The following is a 15,129-nucleotide window of genomic DNA, read 5'->3' on the forward strand; positions in this document are numbered from 1 at the left end:
GTAAGATGCAACAGTAGCCATGTCAGGAGGGTGGCCACTGTGGCTTCATCCCGCCAGGTGGGCACTCCTGATGCTGGCACCTTCATTTCTGTTAAGATAGTATCAAGACCATCGGCGAGCCTGCTAGGAGCTAAGCGATATGGCGAAACGGGAATTTCACTTGCAAAATTGGAACTTGGCCAACTTGTAATAAAATGGGAGGGGGGGACCCCCCTCTTGTTTGCGTATCCCTATCTGTTCCCTCCATGTCCAGATGTGAAACTGACAGTTATTGTTGTCCAGGATAACTGATGATCTTATAATGGTTTGATTAAAGAGAGAATTTGAACTTGGCCAGCGAGCGGGAACAAAATCTAAAGATAAGGTGTCCTAATCTGTCCCTTTGCCGGGCGCTTTCCCTGTCTATTTGTACAGTGGCACCTCGGGTTACATACGCTTCAGGTTATATACTCCGCTAACCCAGAAATAACGCTTCAGGATAAGAACAGAAATCATGCTCTGGCGGTGCAGGGGCAGCGCGAGGCCCCATTAGCTAAAGGGGTGCTTCAGGTTAAGAACAGTTTCAGGTTAAGAACGGACCTCCGGAACGAATTAAGTATGTAACCAGAGGTACCACTGTATACCGAGATGGCTCCGGTTTGCCAAACAGCTAAGCAAACCGCCTTTGAGTCTGCCCAGCTGTGATTGGAGGGAGACTTTGTGCGGTTCACAAATGGATTTTTCCACCTGCAATGGATTTTTCCACCTGCCTTGTTGCACCCTCCAGCCCTCGCATCCTCTCCCAGACCATGACTTTGAGAACAGCAGAAGCAGCTGGGAAGAGAGAAGAAGAGTTCAGGGATATTTAAAAAAATAAAAATAAATTATAAGTTGTGTGTCCTTGTTTCTCAAAACGACCCTTTTACATCGTTTTGTGTGTTCTGTGGTATTTTATGCCTTGTGACTTGCCGTTATTTTTTATGGATTATAGTTTAGTCGTTCTTTATTGTAATTGATAACTGTAAAATTATTTGCTGATATTTAATTTGACTGTTTACTATTCTAATGCATTATTGAATATTGCTTTATTTGATATAAGTTGTACATTTTAAAGCTATTGTGATTTTTGTGTGTGTATTGGATCAGATTGTTATCACGTGTGTGGTCTCTGCTGTCTATGGCATTCCCCCCCTTTTTCATTTCGCTTTTAATTTGTATACTGCCTTTCTATAAAAGCGAAATGAAAAGGGGGGGGGAATGCCACCCCCTGGCCCACCAATCTTCTCCGGGGGAGAAATGAGCAAAACATCACATTACTTGTAAAATGGTGGGGACAAATGGGGTGTCCACCAAGGCCCTGAAATTCTTCAGAACAGGGCTTCCCTGTTTCCAGAATTTCCCAGACATAGTCAGGATTCGGCCCTCATAAACAGCGTCCGGGCCATAGCTGTCAACTTTTCCCTTTTTTAAAGGGAAATTCCCTTATTCCGAATAGGATTCCTCGCAAGAAAAGGGAAAAGCTCTATGCCAGAAGCTCTATGCCAGGGGTCCCCAAACTAAGGCCTGGGGGCCGGATGAAGCCCAATCGCCTTCTAAATGCGGCCCACAGATGATCCAGGAATCAGCATGTTTTTACATGAGTAGAATGTGTCCTTTTATTTAAAATGCATCTCTGGGTTATTTGTGGGGCCTGCCTGGTGTTTTTACATGAGTAGAATGTGTCCTTTTATTTAAAATGCATCTCTGGGTTATTTGTGGGGCATAGGAATTCGTTCATTTCCCCCCCCAAAAAAAAAAATATAGTCCAGCCCCCCACAAGGTCTGAGGGACAGTGGACCGGCCCCCCTGCTGAAAAAGTTTGCTGACCCCTGCTCTACGCCGGCTCCCTTGGCCAGTAAAGCGAGCTGAGCGCCACAAACCCAGAGTCATCCGCGACTGGACCTAATGGTCAGGGGTCCCTTTACCTTTACCTATTTATATGCCAACCATTCCTGTTCTAGGGTTTTCTATACCATCAGGATTGGTAATATATATTTGCCTCTTTTTTAATGAGTAGAATATGGCAGGATGGGGTGTGTTATATCATCTATGTTACTTTTGCAGCCTCTGAAAACCGTGCCTCTCCCTCGCCCACCCCCGCTTTGCAAGATAACCAAACACGAGCACTTTGACGCCGAAGGGTCAGTTACGCGGTGAGCTTTTGTTCCCGTGTTCCAGGCTGGGCGGCGATGCTTGGAGCTGTTCATTTGCCTTCAGCTGATTGCAGGCAAATGTTTACCTGCCTCCCTCCGCCTTTGGAAAGGAGAACTTGCTTTCCCCCAGAGAATGCCTCGTTCAGTCGGTCGCCAGGATTGGGTCTGTTGCTTACATAGGGTTCTTGTATCAAGCAGGGGAACCCACCTGGGACTCCCGTTTTGAAGTTCCAAAGGCAAGGTGTCAGGGCTGAGAGCGTGAGAGTTGCTTTAAAAGTACAAAGAAATCTATACTGCTACACGTCACCCCAATCTCTGAGCAGAGACAGGCTCCAGGGGGTTCCGGGTGCTTACCCAGGTTTGATTTCCTTGGACATATCAGATATTAAACTGATAAGAACAGATACTACACTTGATCTTAGCCAAAAGGCCGAGAAGCGATACGTCAATTTAGCTTTCTATCCAGAGAAAGACAGGTTTTATACTTACTGAACAATGTCACTAGAAATACAGCCACCCAGGTGGCTAAATTTCTTTTTTTAGCTTTTAAGCATCATAAGATTTTAATTGATTGTATCGATATGGGGCTATCTGTTTAGCTCCATTCCATTGTGGGTTATGTTTTTCCTTTTTTTCCTTCAAAGTTCCTTCAGAGGTTTTTTTTTAAAAAATTCTGTACAAATGTATTTTTTCTGACTGATGGTCGAATAAAAGAATGTATGTATGTATGTATGATTTCCTTGGAATGAAAGTCAGCGGAGACTGTGGTGTCTTTAGGATATATGGTTTTATAATAATAATAATTTATTACTTATACCCTGCCAATCTGGCTGGATCTACCCAGACACTCTGGTCAGCTCCCAACAGAATATTAAAAACACGACAAAACATCAAACATTAAAAACTTCCCTAAACAGGGTTGCCTTCAGATGTCTTCTAAAAGTCAGATAGTTGTTTATTTCCTTGTCATCTGATGGGAGGGCATTCCACAGGGCGGGCGCCACTACCGAGAAGGCTCTCTGCCTGGTTCCCTGCAACCTCGCTTCTCACAGGGAGGGAACCGCCAGAAGGCCCTCGGAGCTGGACCTCAGTGTCTGGGCTGAATGATGGGGGTGGAGACGCTCCTTCAGGTATACTGGGCATTTTATTTACACCTATGTACAACCTGAACATATGATGGAGGTGCTCACAAAACAGAGAGCTTGCTTTTCCATCAGTCACTGCTTTGGGTCCAGCACAGAGCAAGCATATCCCTGTGTTTCCAGCTTTCCAGCTCTCTCTCACACCACCCAGGCTATTCTTGAGAGCCAGTGTGGTGTAGTGGTTAAGAGCGGTAGACTCGTAATCTGGGGAACCGGGTTCGCGTCTCCACTCCTCCACATGCAGCTGCTGGGTGACCTTGAGCTAGTCACACTTCTTTGAAGTCTCTCAGCCCCACTCACCTCACAGAGTGTTTGTTGTGGGGGAGGAAGGGAAAAGAGAATGTTAGCTGCTTTGAGACTCCTTCGGGTAGTGAAAAGCGGGATATCAAATCCAAACTCTTCTTCTTCTCCTACCTAGCAGCTTTGTGAGACAGGTGGCCTGGAGGGCACCATCACTTAGCTGTAGCTCTTGCAACCGAGCTCCCTCTTTGGGGATATTGTTGAGGACACCACCTCTGCAGTTACTGACTGGCAAGCTCCTGTGAAACTCTATGACTCTTGACAGTCAGCTGCTGGAGAGGTCTCCTGCACTCAACGTCCAGCCTGTAGGCCTCATGGAGGACAGAGATGGGGAATCTCAGGCCTGTGGGCCAAAAGTGGTCCTCCATGCCTTTCAGCCTGCTCCCCCCCAAAACCCCCAGGCCATCCCCTCTCCCCTCACCCACCCAGGTTTCCATCCCTGAGTGGATGGAAATGTGTCCCTGAGTTCTGATCATGCCTCTTGACTTGTCCTGATGGAGGACAGAGACAGGTGTGTGCAAAAACTAGCCCACTGTGCAAATGTAGCATTTCCATTGCTGGTGGTTGCCCCATCCGGCTTCCCCCTGGCTGTGCCCATCGCTGGTTTGGTCAACCATTCGTCCAGCCACTGGGAGAAACAGGCTGCTCGGCTGGGTGTGCCTTTGGCTATTTTTAGGCATTCATTTCTTTGCAACAGGCTGGCTTGTAGCATTCCCAACAGTTCAAAATAAGCCGTTGGTTATAACAGGAATATTTGTGCTCCGTTACACCTTAATGTCCTTACGTCCTCCTTCGCACGTAGGTGCGTTGGGGTAAAGATGTGTTTGTACACCCCCACACCCCCATCTCCAGTCAGAGATTTAGCTCCCAGGGGGAAACCCTGAAGAACGACCACTCCTGAATCCTAACACTGGAATTTCTTTTAATAGCAGGGTATGTCCAAAAGGCCAAAACCGAGACCAAATGGAGACAGTGTTTCTTCAGAGATTGCTGCCCAGGCGACTGAGCCTCTCCCTGATAAATAGGGACATTGGAAACATACAACAATAAATGGTTTGAGGGAGGTTACCAATATTTCAGCAGGTAGAGAGCAGAGCCGCCGGAAGAATAAATGTAAAACTGCTCTCCCTCAAAGGACCCTTGGATGCTGACCATGGTGGTCAACACAGAGTTGGAACTCTGTACTGGAAAAACAACACCAACCAGTTGCCCTGGGTTTTCCATTTCCCTCCTCCAATCCTTGCCTTCCTTTGTGGCCATTCCTCCTTGCACACATGGCCGCAAAGCTGCCGGTTCCAGTCCCCATCCCACGCCACACGCTCCTTCCCTGCCAATATTCCTTCCCCTCCTCTCGCCTTTCCCAGCTTCGGAACGGGTGTGGCCAGAGTTTCCAACTCTCAATTGTTTTAACAGTGGCCCCGATGGAACAACCACACTCCACCTCTGTTTGGCTAGTGAAATGAAGAGAGCAGACTATGGTGAGAAAGGATGGTGTGCTCAGTTCTGTTGTTGAAAACAAATGCCTGAACTCACAGATGCCCTGCTCTTTCATTCTGTACCTGGCTCGGGTTGGTAGATCTCAGGTATGAAGTAAAAGGATAAAGTACATCCCAGGAGCCTGACATAGGTCCACCCCTGGTTTAGGCTGTGTTTTCTGCATGCTCCCCTCTTCCCTGTGCTAATTGCCGCTGCTTTACTTCTGTCTCACCAGTATTCTGGTCCTGTCTGCCTTGCATCTCTCCTTCCCCTCTTCTCAACGTCCGTTTACATGGCTAGCTAGAACGATCAAAGGTCAGGTGGTGGCAGTCCTGCTTCCCTGAAATCTGAGATGTAACCTCAAGGTGGAAGGCGAGATATCAAAAGAATAATAATCATAATTGTAACCTGCGTAGAAGAACTGGAGGCAGCGACATAGAAGCAAGAATCCAGTGCAACAATTATGAGTTCTCCATGCCCATCTGGCTGCCACCCTCCTTATGGAGTCTTCTGACATCCTTTCCCACCAACAAGGATGCTGAACACATCAACTGGTCAGGATCCAGGAGATGAATAGCTGATATTCTGAAGGAACACTGGCTCCCAAACTGTGATCTGTTTTCTCTCAGGTTGTGGCTTCCTTCCCCATGGAGGAACAGTCTTTTGTGAGTTTGGGCAAACCGGCTGGAATTCCCAGTTGCCAAGCACTTGGCCACCATCTGCGGGGCACATCCTCCTAGGACAGGTTCTCAACCATGGTTTGCCTGGTGCACCTCAAACACCAGCAGGCTTCCACCAGGTACTCCCGTACCTTCCTGTAGCCAAAGACCACAACGTATGAGCTGGCCGAGTAATAAACGGAAGACAGGATGCCGTAGAGGGCGTTGAGGACGCCGTTTTCGAAGCTGCTCTTGATGTACCCCGAGGCGATGGCGATCCAGACCATGTCGTTGGAGATCCAGCAGACCACGTATATGGACAGCAAGGAGAGCAAGACTTTCGTGGCCTGGGCAGTGTGCTTGTTCCAGCTGCCGCTGGTGACCGTGGAAGCCGCTTTCACTTTCCGGCTGTGCTTGCAGAGAAGGTCGATGATGAAGACGTTGAGGACAATGACTAGCATGACAAAGACAAGGTCCAAGCTGACCGAGGCGTACGTGGTGAACTTCATGGCGAAGCTCCCCGTGGACCGTAAGCAGGTCGACGTCGCCAGGAAGGCGATGGTCTTGTTCCTTCTGCCAGCCGTCTTTTCATACTGCAAGTAAGGTATCTGTAAGAGGATGCTGACTATCCAACACCCGGCCAGGGTGCTGTTGACGTACTTGCCCTGGTGCCGGTAAATGAACTTGGACCACCGGTGGCTGGGCCGGCGGATCTTGACGAGGTGCAGGAAGCTCAGGTTCTCCACTGACCAGATGCTGATTAGCCTCAGGGTGTGGTATGTGTAGAGCAGGATCCTGCAGCCCAGTTCCCCAAACACCTTGGTGCTGCTGAAGATGAGGAGCCCCGGAATGGCCTTGTAGCAGCAGAGGAAGAAGTTCACCAGGGACATGTTGACGATGATGCGGTCCAGAGGCTGCAGCGATTTGTGTCGGATGGCGTTGCTGATGAAGGCAAAAAGGACGATGAGGTTTCCGACCATGCCGATGAAGGACGACAAGTACATGAGGATAGATGTCACGAACATGAGATCATGCACCATGGTGAGGCAGGGCCTCTCGCGCACATTACCGGGTTCCGGACACCTCGCTCCTTTGTTTGACTTCCTTTCGGTAGCTCTCCGGTCTGACACAGGACACCAGCTTCTTTGCAACCCTAACAAAGGCAGGTTTCCGGAAAGCGATTTCCCCCCTGCTCATGAGATCCGGGTGCTCTTTTATATGGGCACAACTTCTCCTGGCGCACTCCCATCGGCTGAATTACTCGGGGACATGATTACTCTGCTATTTGCATAAGGCTTGCTATCTTATTTTGCTGAAAAGGGTCAGGTGTAAAGCAGATTAGCCAGGGGCTGATAAGAAATGTGCCAAGAGAGGCAGGGAGGAAGCCGAGGGAGGGAGCAGGATGCGGTAGGGAACACGAGGCCATACGCGTGGCCAAAACAACTTTCAGATGCTCTCGGAGAGGGGTACTCGAAGGGATGCCCATCAGGTGATGTCGGACTCCAGTTGGCACCAGCCCCAACCAGCATGGCCAATGGTTAGGGGTGGTGGGAGGTGTGGCCCACCACATCTGCAGAACACCATGTTGACTGCCCCTGTGTTATGTACTCAATGCACCGCTAACTCTAATTTATTCCGCTTCAAATTCATCCTCCATCCTGCAAGTGCATATAAGGAGATTTGCAGCATTCAAGATCTAGCTAGCTAGCTAGCTAGCTGTATATACACAGAAAGGTAGAATCATAGAATTGTAGAACTGGAAGAGGAGGAGTTGGCAATGGCAGAGGCAACAGCAGACAGATCTGCCACCCCTCACATGGGGTCCAGATCTGTTGCCCGGTGCAGCTGCCTCACCCTGCTTCCTGAGTGGGCTGGTCCTCCCTCCCCATCGTCACTGATGCCCCGCCTAGGTAGGGGGCAGGTTTCTAATTCCACCCCGCCCCACAGGCTGCTACTACCTAGGGCTAATCCTGTCTGCTCCGCTTTCTCATAAACACACCTTTTAAAAGGTACAGCCGGTGGAAAGAGATTTGGGGTGGAGAAACGGTGGGTGGGGAGAGGGTTAAGCACAAACATACCCTGCTGTTTCTCCCTTCTCAGTTACACTGCCCAATTGGAGAGATGCTATAGGCTGTTCCTGCCCCATCCGTTTCCTTGCAAACACACATTTTAAAAGCATTGTCAAAAAGTGGCCAATGGGGGGGGGGAGGATAAGGCACACAGCTCCCTGGGTGCTTTGCACCACCCAAAGCTGTTTTCCTTTATGGGTAGGTCTTTAAGGAATACGTCCGTGCATAATCTGTAGTTCGCACCTGCGGCCAGTGATCTGGTGGTAAGAGGGAGGTTGGATTTTGCTCACAGATGCTATGAGAACACACAGCTGGCTACTGAATTGCGGCAAAGAGACATGCAGGGGATTTCTTAGATACAGGGAAGTGCCTTTGTTGTTGGTTGCTGGGAAATACGCTGAGGACAGAAATCTTTCTCCAGTGATTTGAAAACCAGTGTCGTTCAACCATTGTTGCAACAAAGAAAGGACCCGCCAATCATTTGTCATCGTTCTGGCCCCAATTTTGTTCTTTCCAAAGTTTACTTTCTCCGCGACCCATGTTGGATGGGATTTTTTTGGGGGGGGAGAAGAGAGAAAGGGTGGCCTAAATCTGATTCCAGACCCTCCAAGTGTCCCTATTTTCCAGGGATGTCCCTGGTTTAGAGAAGCTGTCCCGATTTCTGATTGGATCCCAGAAAGTCCCACTTTTCCTTAGGATGTCCCTGTTTTCATTGGAGAAATGTTGGAGGGTAATGGAGTTATCCGACCCCCGAGCTGTCTGAAGGCAATCCTGTATAGGGAAGGTTTTTTTATATATAAAAAAGTTTAATGTTCTATTATATTTTTATATATGTTGGAAGCTGCCCAGAGTGGCTGGGGCAACCCAGTAAGATGTTTTAATGAATCAGATCTAAGTTAGGGGATGTTCAGAAACCCACGGTGTTTTAGGAGTTAATGGGCACCCCAGTTTGAGTGGCAGATACCCCTTGGGAGGCGGGACCTTCCGCTCTTTAAAAGGGGGGAGGAGCCGTTAGTGTTGGGAGAGTGGTGACTGGAAGAAGGAGGGTGTGGGGCCAGGTTAGGTTTAGGTTAGGATCATTGAAGATGTGTATTTGTTGCTGAAAGAAAGAGTTTACACTGTTATGAAACTAAGCTTATGAACCATTGCTGAAACCGTTATGCTATGTAAGAAATAAAGACCTCTTATTGTTGAGCTCAGAAAATATCGTCGTTCATTTGGTCCAGCGAGTTATATAGGCTCTTGAGGAGGTGAACTCAGGGAAAGGACAAAACTGACCTGAAGGGGGATAGTTTGTGTCTTGGAGTTCCCTCAGGAGGGGCTAGCGGGCGGAAACCCTGGTATTGCCACAGAGTTGCTAAGAGGGCTTAGCTAAATGATATAGTGAGGGGATCTAATAAAGAGAGACCCCGAACTGTAGGCAAAGGAGAGGTTAACCCCTGAAGCCCTGAGCAGAGGATATAACCGGCCACGGCTGCTGGACAGGAAAACTCCCGTTACTAAGAAGTTCCCAGATTATTAATAAAAGGGAAGTGAAATAACAGACGGACCTCAGAGGGACAGGTGGGGTGCATTGTAATTTGACCCAGAACACCTGATTAAAAATTCACTTAGTAACGAGGGGAGAGTCTGAAGTGGAGGTTTGTCGCAGATGTGCAGGGAATAAACAGTAAAATTATCATTATGGAATGCAACGTCCCTATTTTCATCGGAGAAATGTTGGAAGGCACGTGATTCCCATACAGTTGAAGGCCTCTAGCACACCCAGCTGCATGGCTCCAAAAAGGTGGTCTATAAGGTTAAAACGTCGATACACTTGCAAAGTTGATGGGAGTTGGATAACTTCTGAAGGATGCTGGGCTGGAGAAAGGTGGATCTTGTTCACAAAACCAGCGCAGGTACCTGTTTTGTAATGCTGGTGTCTCCAACGTGGCACCTCTGGGTACCATGCTTCCCTCAGTCAACCCCCTTCGGTGATCCCCAAGGCTGCCAGAAGCTTGTATTTTAATCTTTTTATTAGGAAAAAAAATCAGTGGGGTAGGGTTTGGTTGAAGACAGGAGTGCCTGGCATGCTCTGGTCCATGGGGTCACGAAGAGTCAGACACGACTAAACAACAACAAAGGGCCTTGGTTGGCTGGGTGGGTGGGGGTCTCCCTTTGGGGGGGGGTTGCTGCCTGTTTTCTTTCTCTGCGTTTCCTTTGGCTTTGGTGTGTGCGAATATTTCGCCTGCTTTTCGGGGCAGGTTCTGAGTATCGCCCGTTTTCCTTCTGTGAAATCGGTCTCTTGTGGCAACCTCAGCAGTTTCTTAGCTTTCCAAATATTGCCTCCGGACATTGGGGATTCCTGGTCTAAATGCGGCTGTCTCAAAATTCTGCCTCTCCCATAAGTGGTATGTTAATGGCAGAATGTGCTCTGCTGTGTTAGGATGACGGCACTGGACCCTGTGAGAATAACAGAGTTGGACGGGACACCCAAGGTCATCTAGTCCACACACACACACACCCCACCATGCAGGAATCTCAACTAAAGCATCCATGACCTCTGCTTAAAAACCTCCAGTCAAGGAGAATCCACTGCCTCTCGTGGTCCCCTGTTCCACTGTTAAACGCCTTTTACCGTCAGAAAGTTATTCCTGATGTTCAGTCGGAATCTCCTTTCTTGTAACTCGAGGCCATGAGTTCGAGTCCTCCAGAGAAGGTATAAAGTCACTACTCTGCTAGACTTGCTGCAGCCACTTAAATGCCCCTTGAAAACATGCTTAATTCCATGCTGAAAGAGAATCTCACTTACATAAGTTAGCATGGTTTGGCTAACTGGACATTTGTTATGGGAACTGCTGGGGCTCGTTTTGTGGTCATGTCAAGGGCTGGGTTTCTACTGCTCCACCCTAACTAGGCTCATTTACTTGTCACCCACTCAGAGCAACCAGATCTACCTTGATGACATGATTGGCATTTCTGAAAAAGCTGCACTCCCGGTATCTTCACACCCTCGCAGACCTTCTCTGCCACCACTTTGAACACTTCCAATCGTGTCAAAGATCTGCTTGGGACGAGTGAAGTTAATTACTTTGTGTTGAGCTGCATTGGGGAAATGTGATTTTAATTAAGCAAGTGTGCGTCACGAAAACATATGGGAGAAGCCAGAAAAACACTAACACATTAGCAAAAGGGGGTGAATTGTTGCCAGGAGAGCAGCAGCGCTGGCATCCTGCAGAAAGTAGCATGCTCTCTCTCTCTCTGTCTCTGATCGCTTGCTTGAAAGGATCTTGGATATAGCTGTGGTGGTTCATTGGTGAGCTGGGCCACAGGAACTGTCTCGTGCGCACTTGGAGTCAGGATCAAAAAAGCTGTGGGAAAAGCTGCACGTTAGGATTGAAGGACAAGCCAGGACCAAAGGGCAAGCTGGAACTGAAGGACAAGCCAGAAGTCAGGACTGAAGGACAAGCCAGAACTGAAGGACAAACCAGGAGTCAGGACTGAAGGACAAGGCAGAACTGAAGGACAAACCAGGAGTCAGGACTGAAGGACAAGGCAGAGCTGAAGGACAAGCCAGGAGTCAGAACTGAAGGACAAGCCAGAACTGAAGGACAAGCCAGGAGTCAGAACTGAAGGACAAGCCAGAACTGAAGGACAAACCAGAAGTCAGAACTGAAGGACAAGGCAGAGCTGAAGGACAAGCCAGGAGTCAGGACTGAAGGACAAGGCAGAACTGAAGGACAAGCCAGGAGTCAGGACTGAAGGACAAGGCAGAACTGAAGGACAAGCCAGGAGTCAGGACTGAAGGACAAGCCAGAAGTCAGGACTGAAGGACGAGGCAGAACTGAAGGACAAGCCAGGAGTCAGGACTGAAGGACAAGGCAGAACTGAAGGACAAGCCGGGAGTCAGAACTGAAGGACAAGGCAGAGCTGAAGGACAAGCCAGGAGTCAGGACTGAAGGACAAGGCAGAACTGAAGGACAAGCCAGAACTGAAGGACAAGCCAGGAGTCAGGACTGAAGGACAAGGCAGAACTGAAGGACAAGCCAGAACTGAAGGACAAACCAGGAGTCAGGACTGAAGGACAAGGCAGAACTGAAGGACAAGCCAGGAGTCAGGACTGAAGGACAAGGCAGAACTGAAGGACAAGCCAGGAGTCAGGACTGAAGGACAAGGCAGAACTGAAGGACAAGCCAGGAGTCAGAACTGAAGGACAAGCCAGAACTGAAGGACAAACCAGGAGTCAGAACTGAAGGACAAGCCAGAACTGAAGGACAAACCAGGAGTCAGAACTGAAGGACAAGCCAGAACTGAAGGACAAACCAGGAGTCAGGACTGAAGGACAAGGCAGAGCTGAAGGACAAGCCAGGAGTCAGGACTGAAGGACAAGGCAGAACTGAAGGACAAACCAGGAGTCAGAACTGAAGGACAAGGCAGAACTGAAGGACAAACCAGGAGTCAGAACTGAAGGACAAGCCAGAACTGAAGGACAAACCAGGAGTCAGAACTGAAGGACAAGGCAGAGCTGAAGGACAAGCCAGGAGTCAGGACTGAAGGACAAGGCAGAACTGAAGGACAAACCAGGAGTCAGAACTGAAGGACAAGGCAGAACTGAAGGACAAGCCAGGAGTCAGGACTGAAGGACAAGGCAGAACTGAAGGACAAACCAGGAGTCAGAACTGAAGGACAAGGCAGAACTGAAGGACAAACCAGGAGTCAGAACTGAAGGACAAGGCAGAACTGAAGGACAAACCAGGAGTCAGAACTGAAGGACAGGGCAGAACTGAAGGACAAACCAGGAGTCAGAACTGAAGGACAAGCCAGAACTGAAGGACAAACCAGGAGTCAAGAACTGAAGGACAGGGCAGAACTGAAGGACAAGCCAGGAGTCAGAACTGAAGGACAAGCCAGAACTGAAGGACAAGCCAGAACTGAAGGACAAACCAGGAGTCAGAAGTGAAGGACAAGGCAGAACTGAAGGACAAGCCAGGAGTCAGAACTGAAGGACAAGCCAGAACTGAAGGACAAACCAGGAGTCAGAACTGAAGGACAAGGCAGAACTGAAGGACAAGCCAGAACTGAAGGACAAGCCAGAACTGAAGGACAAGCCAGGAGTCAAGAACTGAAGGACAGGGCAGAACTGAAGGACAAGCCAGGAGTCAGAACTAAAGGAGAAGCCAGAATTGAAGCACAAACAAGGATCAACAGATGAGCCAGAAGTCAGGGTTGAAGGACAAGCCAGGACCAACGGACAAGCCAGAAGTCAGGACCAAAAGCCAAGCCAGGACTAAATAACACCAAAGGATACAAGAACACACGAGAATTCAGGAAGACCATTTTTGCTCAAGCAAGGTTCAAAAGGAACAAGAAGCCCTTTTATACTGCTTCCTGTCCAGAAGAATCCCACGGCCAGTGAGTGGAGGCAATCTGACTCCTGAAGGAACGTACGTCGCCCAGAAGCTGCCACCTGCAGTTCCGCAGCTCAGCCACATGAGGGAGCTGCAGACGGACCCAGCCATTCCTGAAAGATTAATTCTTTCGAAACCCAATCCTTTGAATTGACTAAGAGGGTGCCTCTGACGAAACAGACAGCATTATTAACTCCGATGCACCGAATCACTCTGTGTTTAAATCATAAAATGCTGCAGTTTAAATGCACGGATATTTATCACTTTTAATGCAAGCGCATATAAAAAGTGCAGGGGGCCAGTTGCATTTCCACAGAGGCATTCACCCACCTTTCTCTTAGAAGGGAATGACTCTTCTAAGACGGTATCCCTGCTACACCATCAGGCTAAGGGGCAGGCTCTGAGTGGGACTGCCCCATGTGGGCAACCACCGCAACTGCAGCTTGTTGCATTTGTTTTTTTCCCCTGGGTAGTGATGTGCTCCCTGCAAGCGTTGTTGCAGGATGCGGCTCCGCAGCTAGAGATCAGAGGCTCATCAAGATCCAACCTGTTGGTGCGTGAACATCTACTCTTGGGTTTTCATTTCTTTCCGCAGCAGTGTTCTTTTAAAGGTAAAGGTACCCCTGACCATTAGGTCCAGTCGCGGACGACTCTGAGGTTGCAGCACTCATCTTGCTCTACAGGCCAAAGGAGCCGACGTTTGTCTGCAGCCAGTTTTTCTGGGTCATGTGGCCAGCATGACTAAGCCGCTTCTGGCAAAACCAGAGCAGCGCACTGAAATGTCATTTACCTTCCCGCCAGAGCAGTACCTATTTATCTACTTCCACCTGATGTGCTTTCGAACTGCTAGGTGGGCAGGAGCAGGGACAGAGCAACGGGAGCACACCCCGTCGTGGGGATTCGAACCGCCAGCCTTCTGATCAGCAAGCCCTAGGCTCTGTGGTTTAGACCACAGCGCCACCCGCGCCCCAAGTGTTCTTTTAACAGAAGAGTTTTCTTGCGTCTTTTACTTTTTTTAATAGCATCAGCAGCATTCCATCTCTCTCTTAGTGAAATTCCCATTACAGGAATAAACACCATTTAGAGAGTTGGGCTGGCCACTTGCTCTCAGTCTAAGCTACCTCACAAGGTTGTTGTTGTAAGGATAAAATGCTCAATCAAGAGTTATCTTAGGCCCACTATGAGTCAAGCTTGGCTCTCTGGCTTAGCCATCTTTTCAACTGAAAGCAAAACAGCGAAAGGAATTGATTTTGATGATGCAATTTCAAAATTTGCGGAGAACGAAGTTAGGGGGAAAAGATTTTAAGTGCTTATGCTCACAATGTTAAGTAAATAAACCAGAAAATAACACTTGCAACTGTAAGTATCTTATTTTTCCTTCTTTTAATAATTTCATTGTGGGGAGAGGTGACAAGAAATTTTCCGCACCGGGCACCACCTGACCTTGCTACACCACTGTTTAGAGTCTTCATTATTTACAAAACTTTACGCTGGTCATTAATAAAGAAAAAAGCATATAAAGAAACATAATCTTTTTATCTTTTCAGCCATCCAGCCAGAGCCCTAATGCTAACTCATTCACATACTTGTTTACACAGGTACCCAGACTTAGATGATCATATGCCCTGGTAAGGATGCCTGTTACTGGGGAAATTTTCCGTTGCCTAGCAACTTGTTCAAGGCCATTTACAAGTATCTTCTAGAATATTCCAACCACCAAGTTTCTCATGCACCGCAAGGTCAGTGCAACTCCTAGAACTGCCCACCCGGGAAGAGATAGATGAGCTTCAGCAGCTGGTATATCTGCTCTATGGAAGGATATTTTCCGAGTCAGATCTTAACTTTTCCTGTTGGGCTACCGGAGGATATGTGAGATGTGTGCATTCTGTCAAGGGCTGGGCAAATCAGTTTAACTTTTATAAAAA

At 48.4% G+C, this 15,129-nt stretch overlaps 1 protein-coding gene and 1 pseudogene across 1 annotated transcript; both read right to left on the bottom strand.

The window, feature by feature from the left end:
* Nucleotides 1-2,505: 2,505 nt before the first annotated feature.
* LOC117053526 lies at nucleotides 2,506-2,613 on the bottom strand (annotated as a pseudogene).
* Nucleotides 2,614-5,801: 3,188 nt separating this feature from the next.
* LOC117053351 (neuromedin-B receptor-like) lies at nucleotides 5,802-6,788 on the bottom strand. Its single transcript, XM_033161027.1, has one exon. It carries the CDS (start codon nucleotides 6,786-6,788, stop codon nucleotides 5,826-5,828), a length of 963 nt encoding a protein of 320 aa, XP_033016918.1. The 3' UTR covers nucleotides 5,802-5,825.
* Nucleotides 6,789-15,129: the final 8,341 nt, after the last annotated feature.

The sequence above is a fragment of the Lacerta agilis genome, chromosome 9, assembly GCF_009819535.1.
Source record: "Lacerta agilis isolate rLacAgi1 chromosome 9, rLacAgi1.pri, whole genome shotgun sequence".
NCBI lineage: Eukaryota > Metazoa > Chordata > Lepidosauria > Squamata > Lacertidae > Lacerta > Lacerta agilis.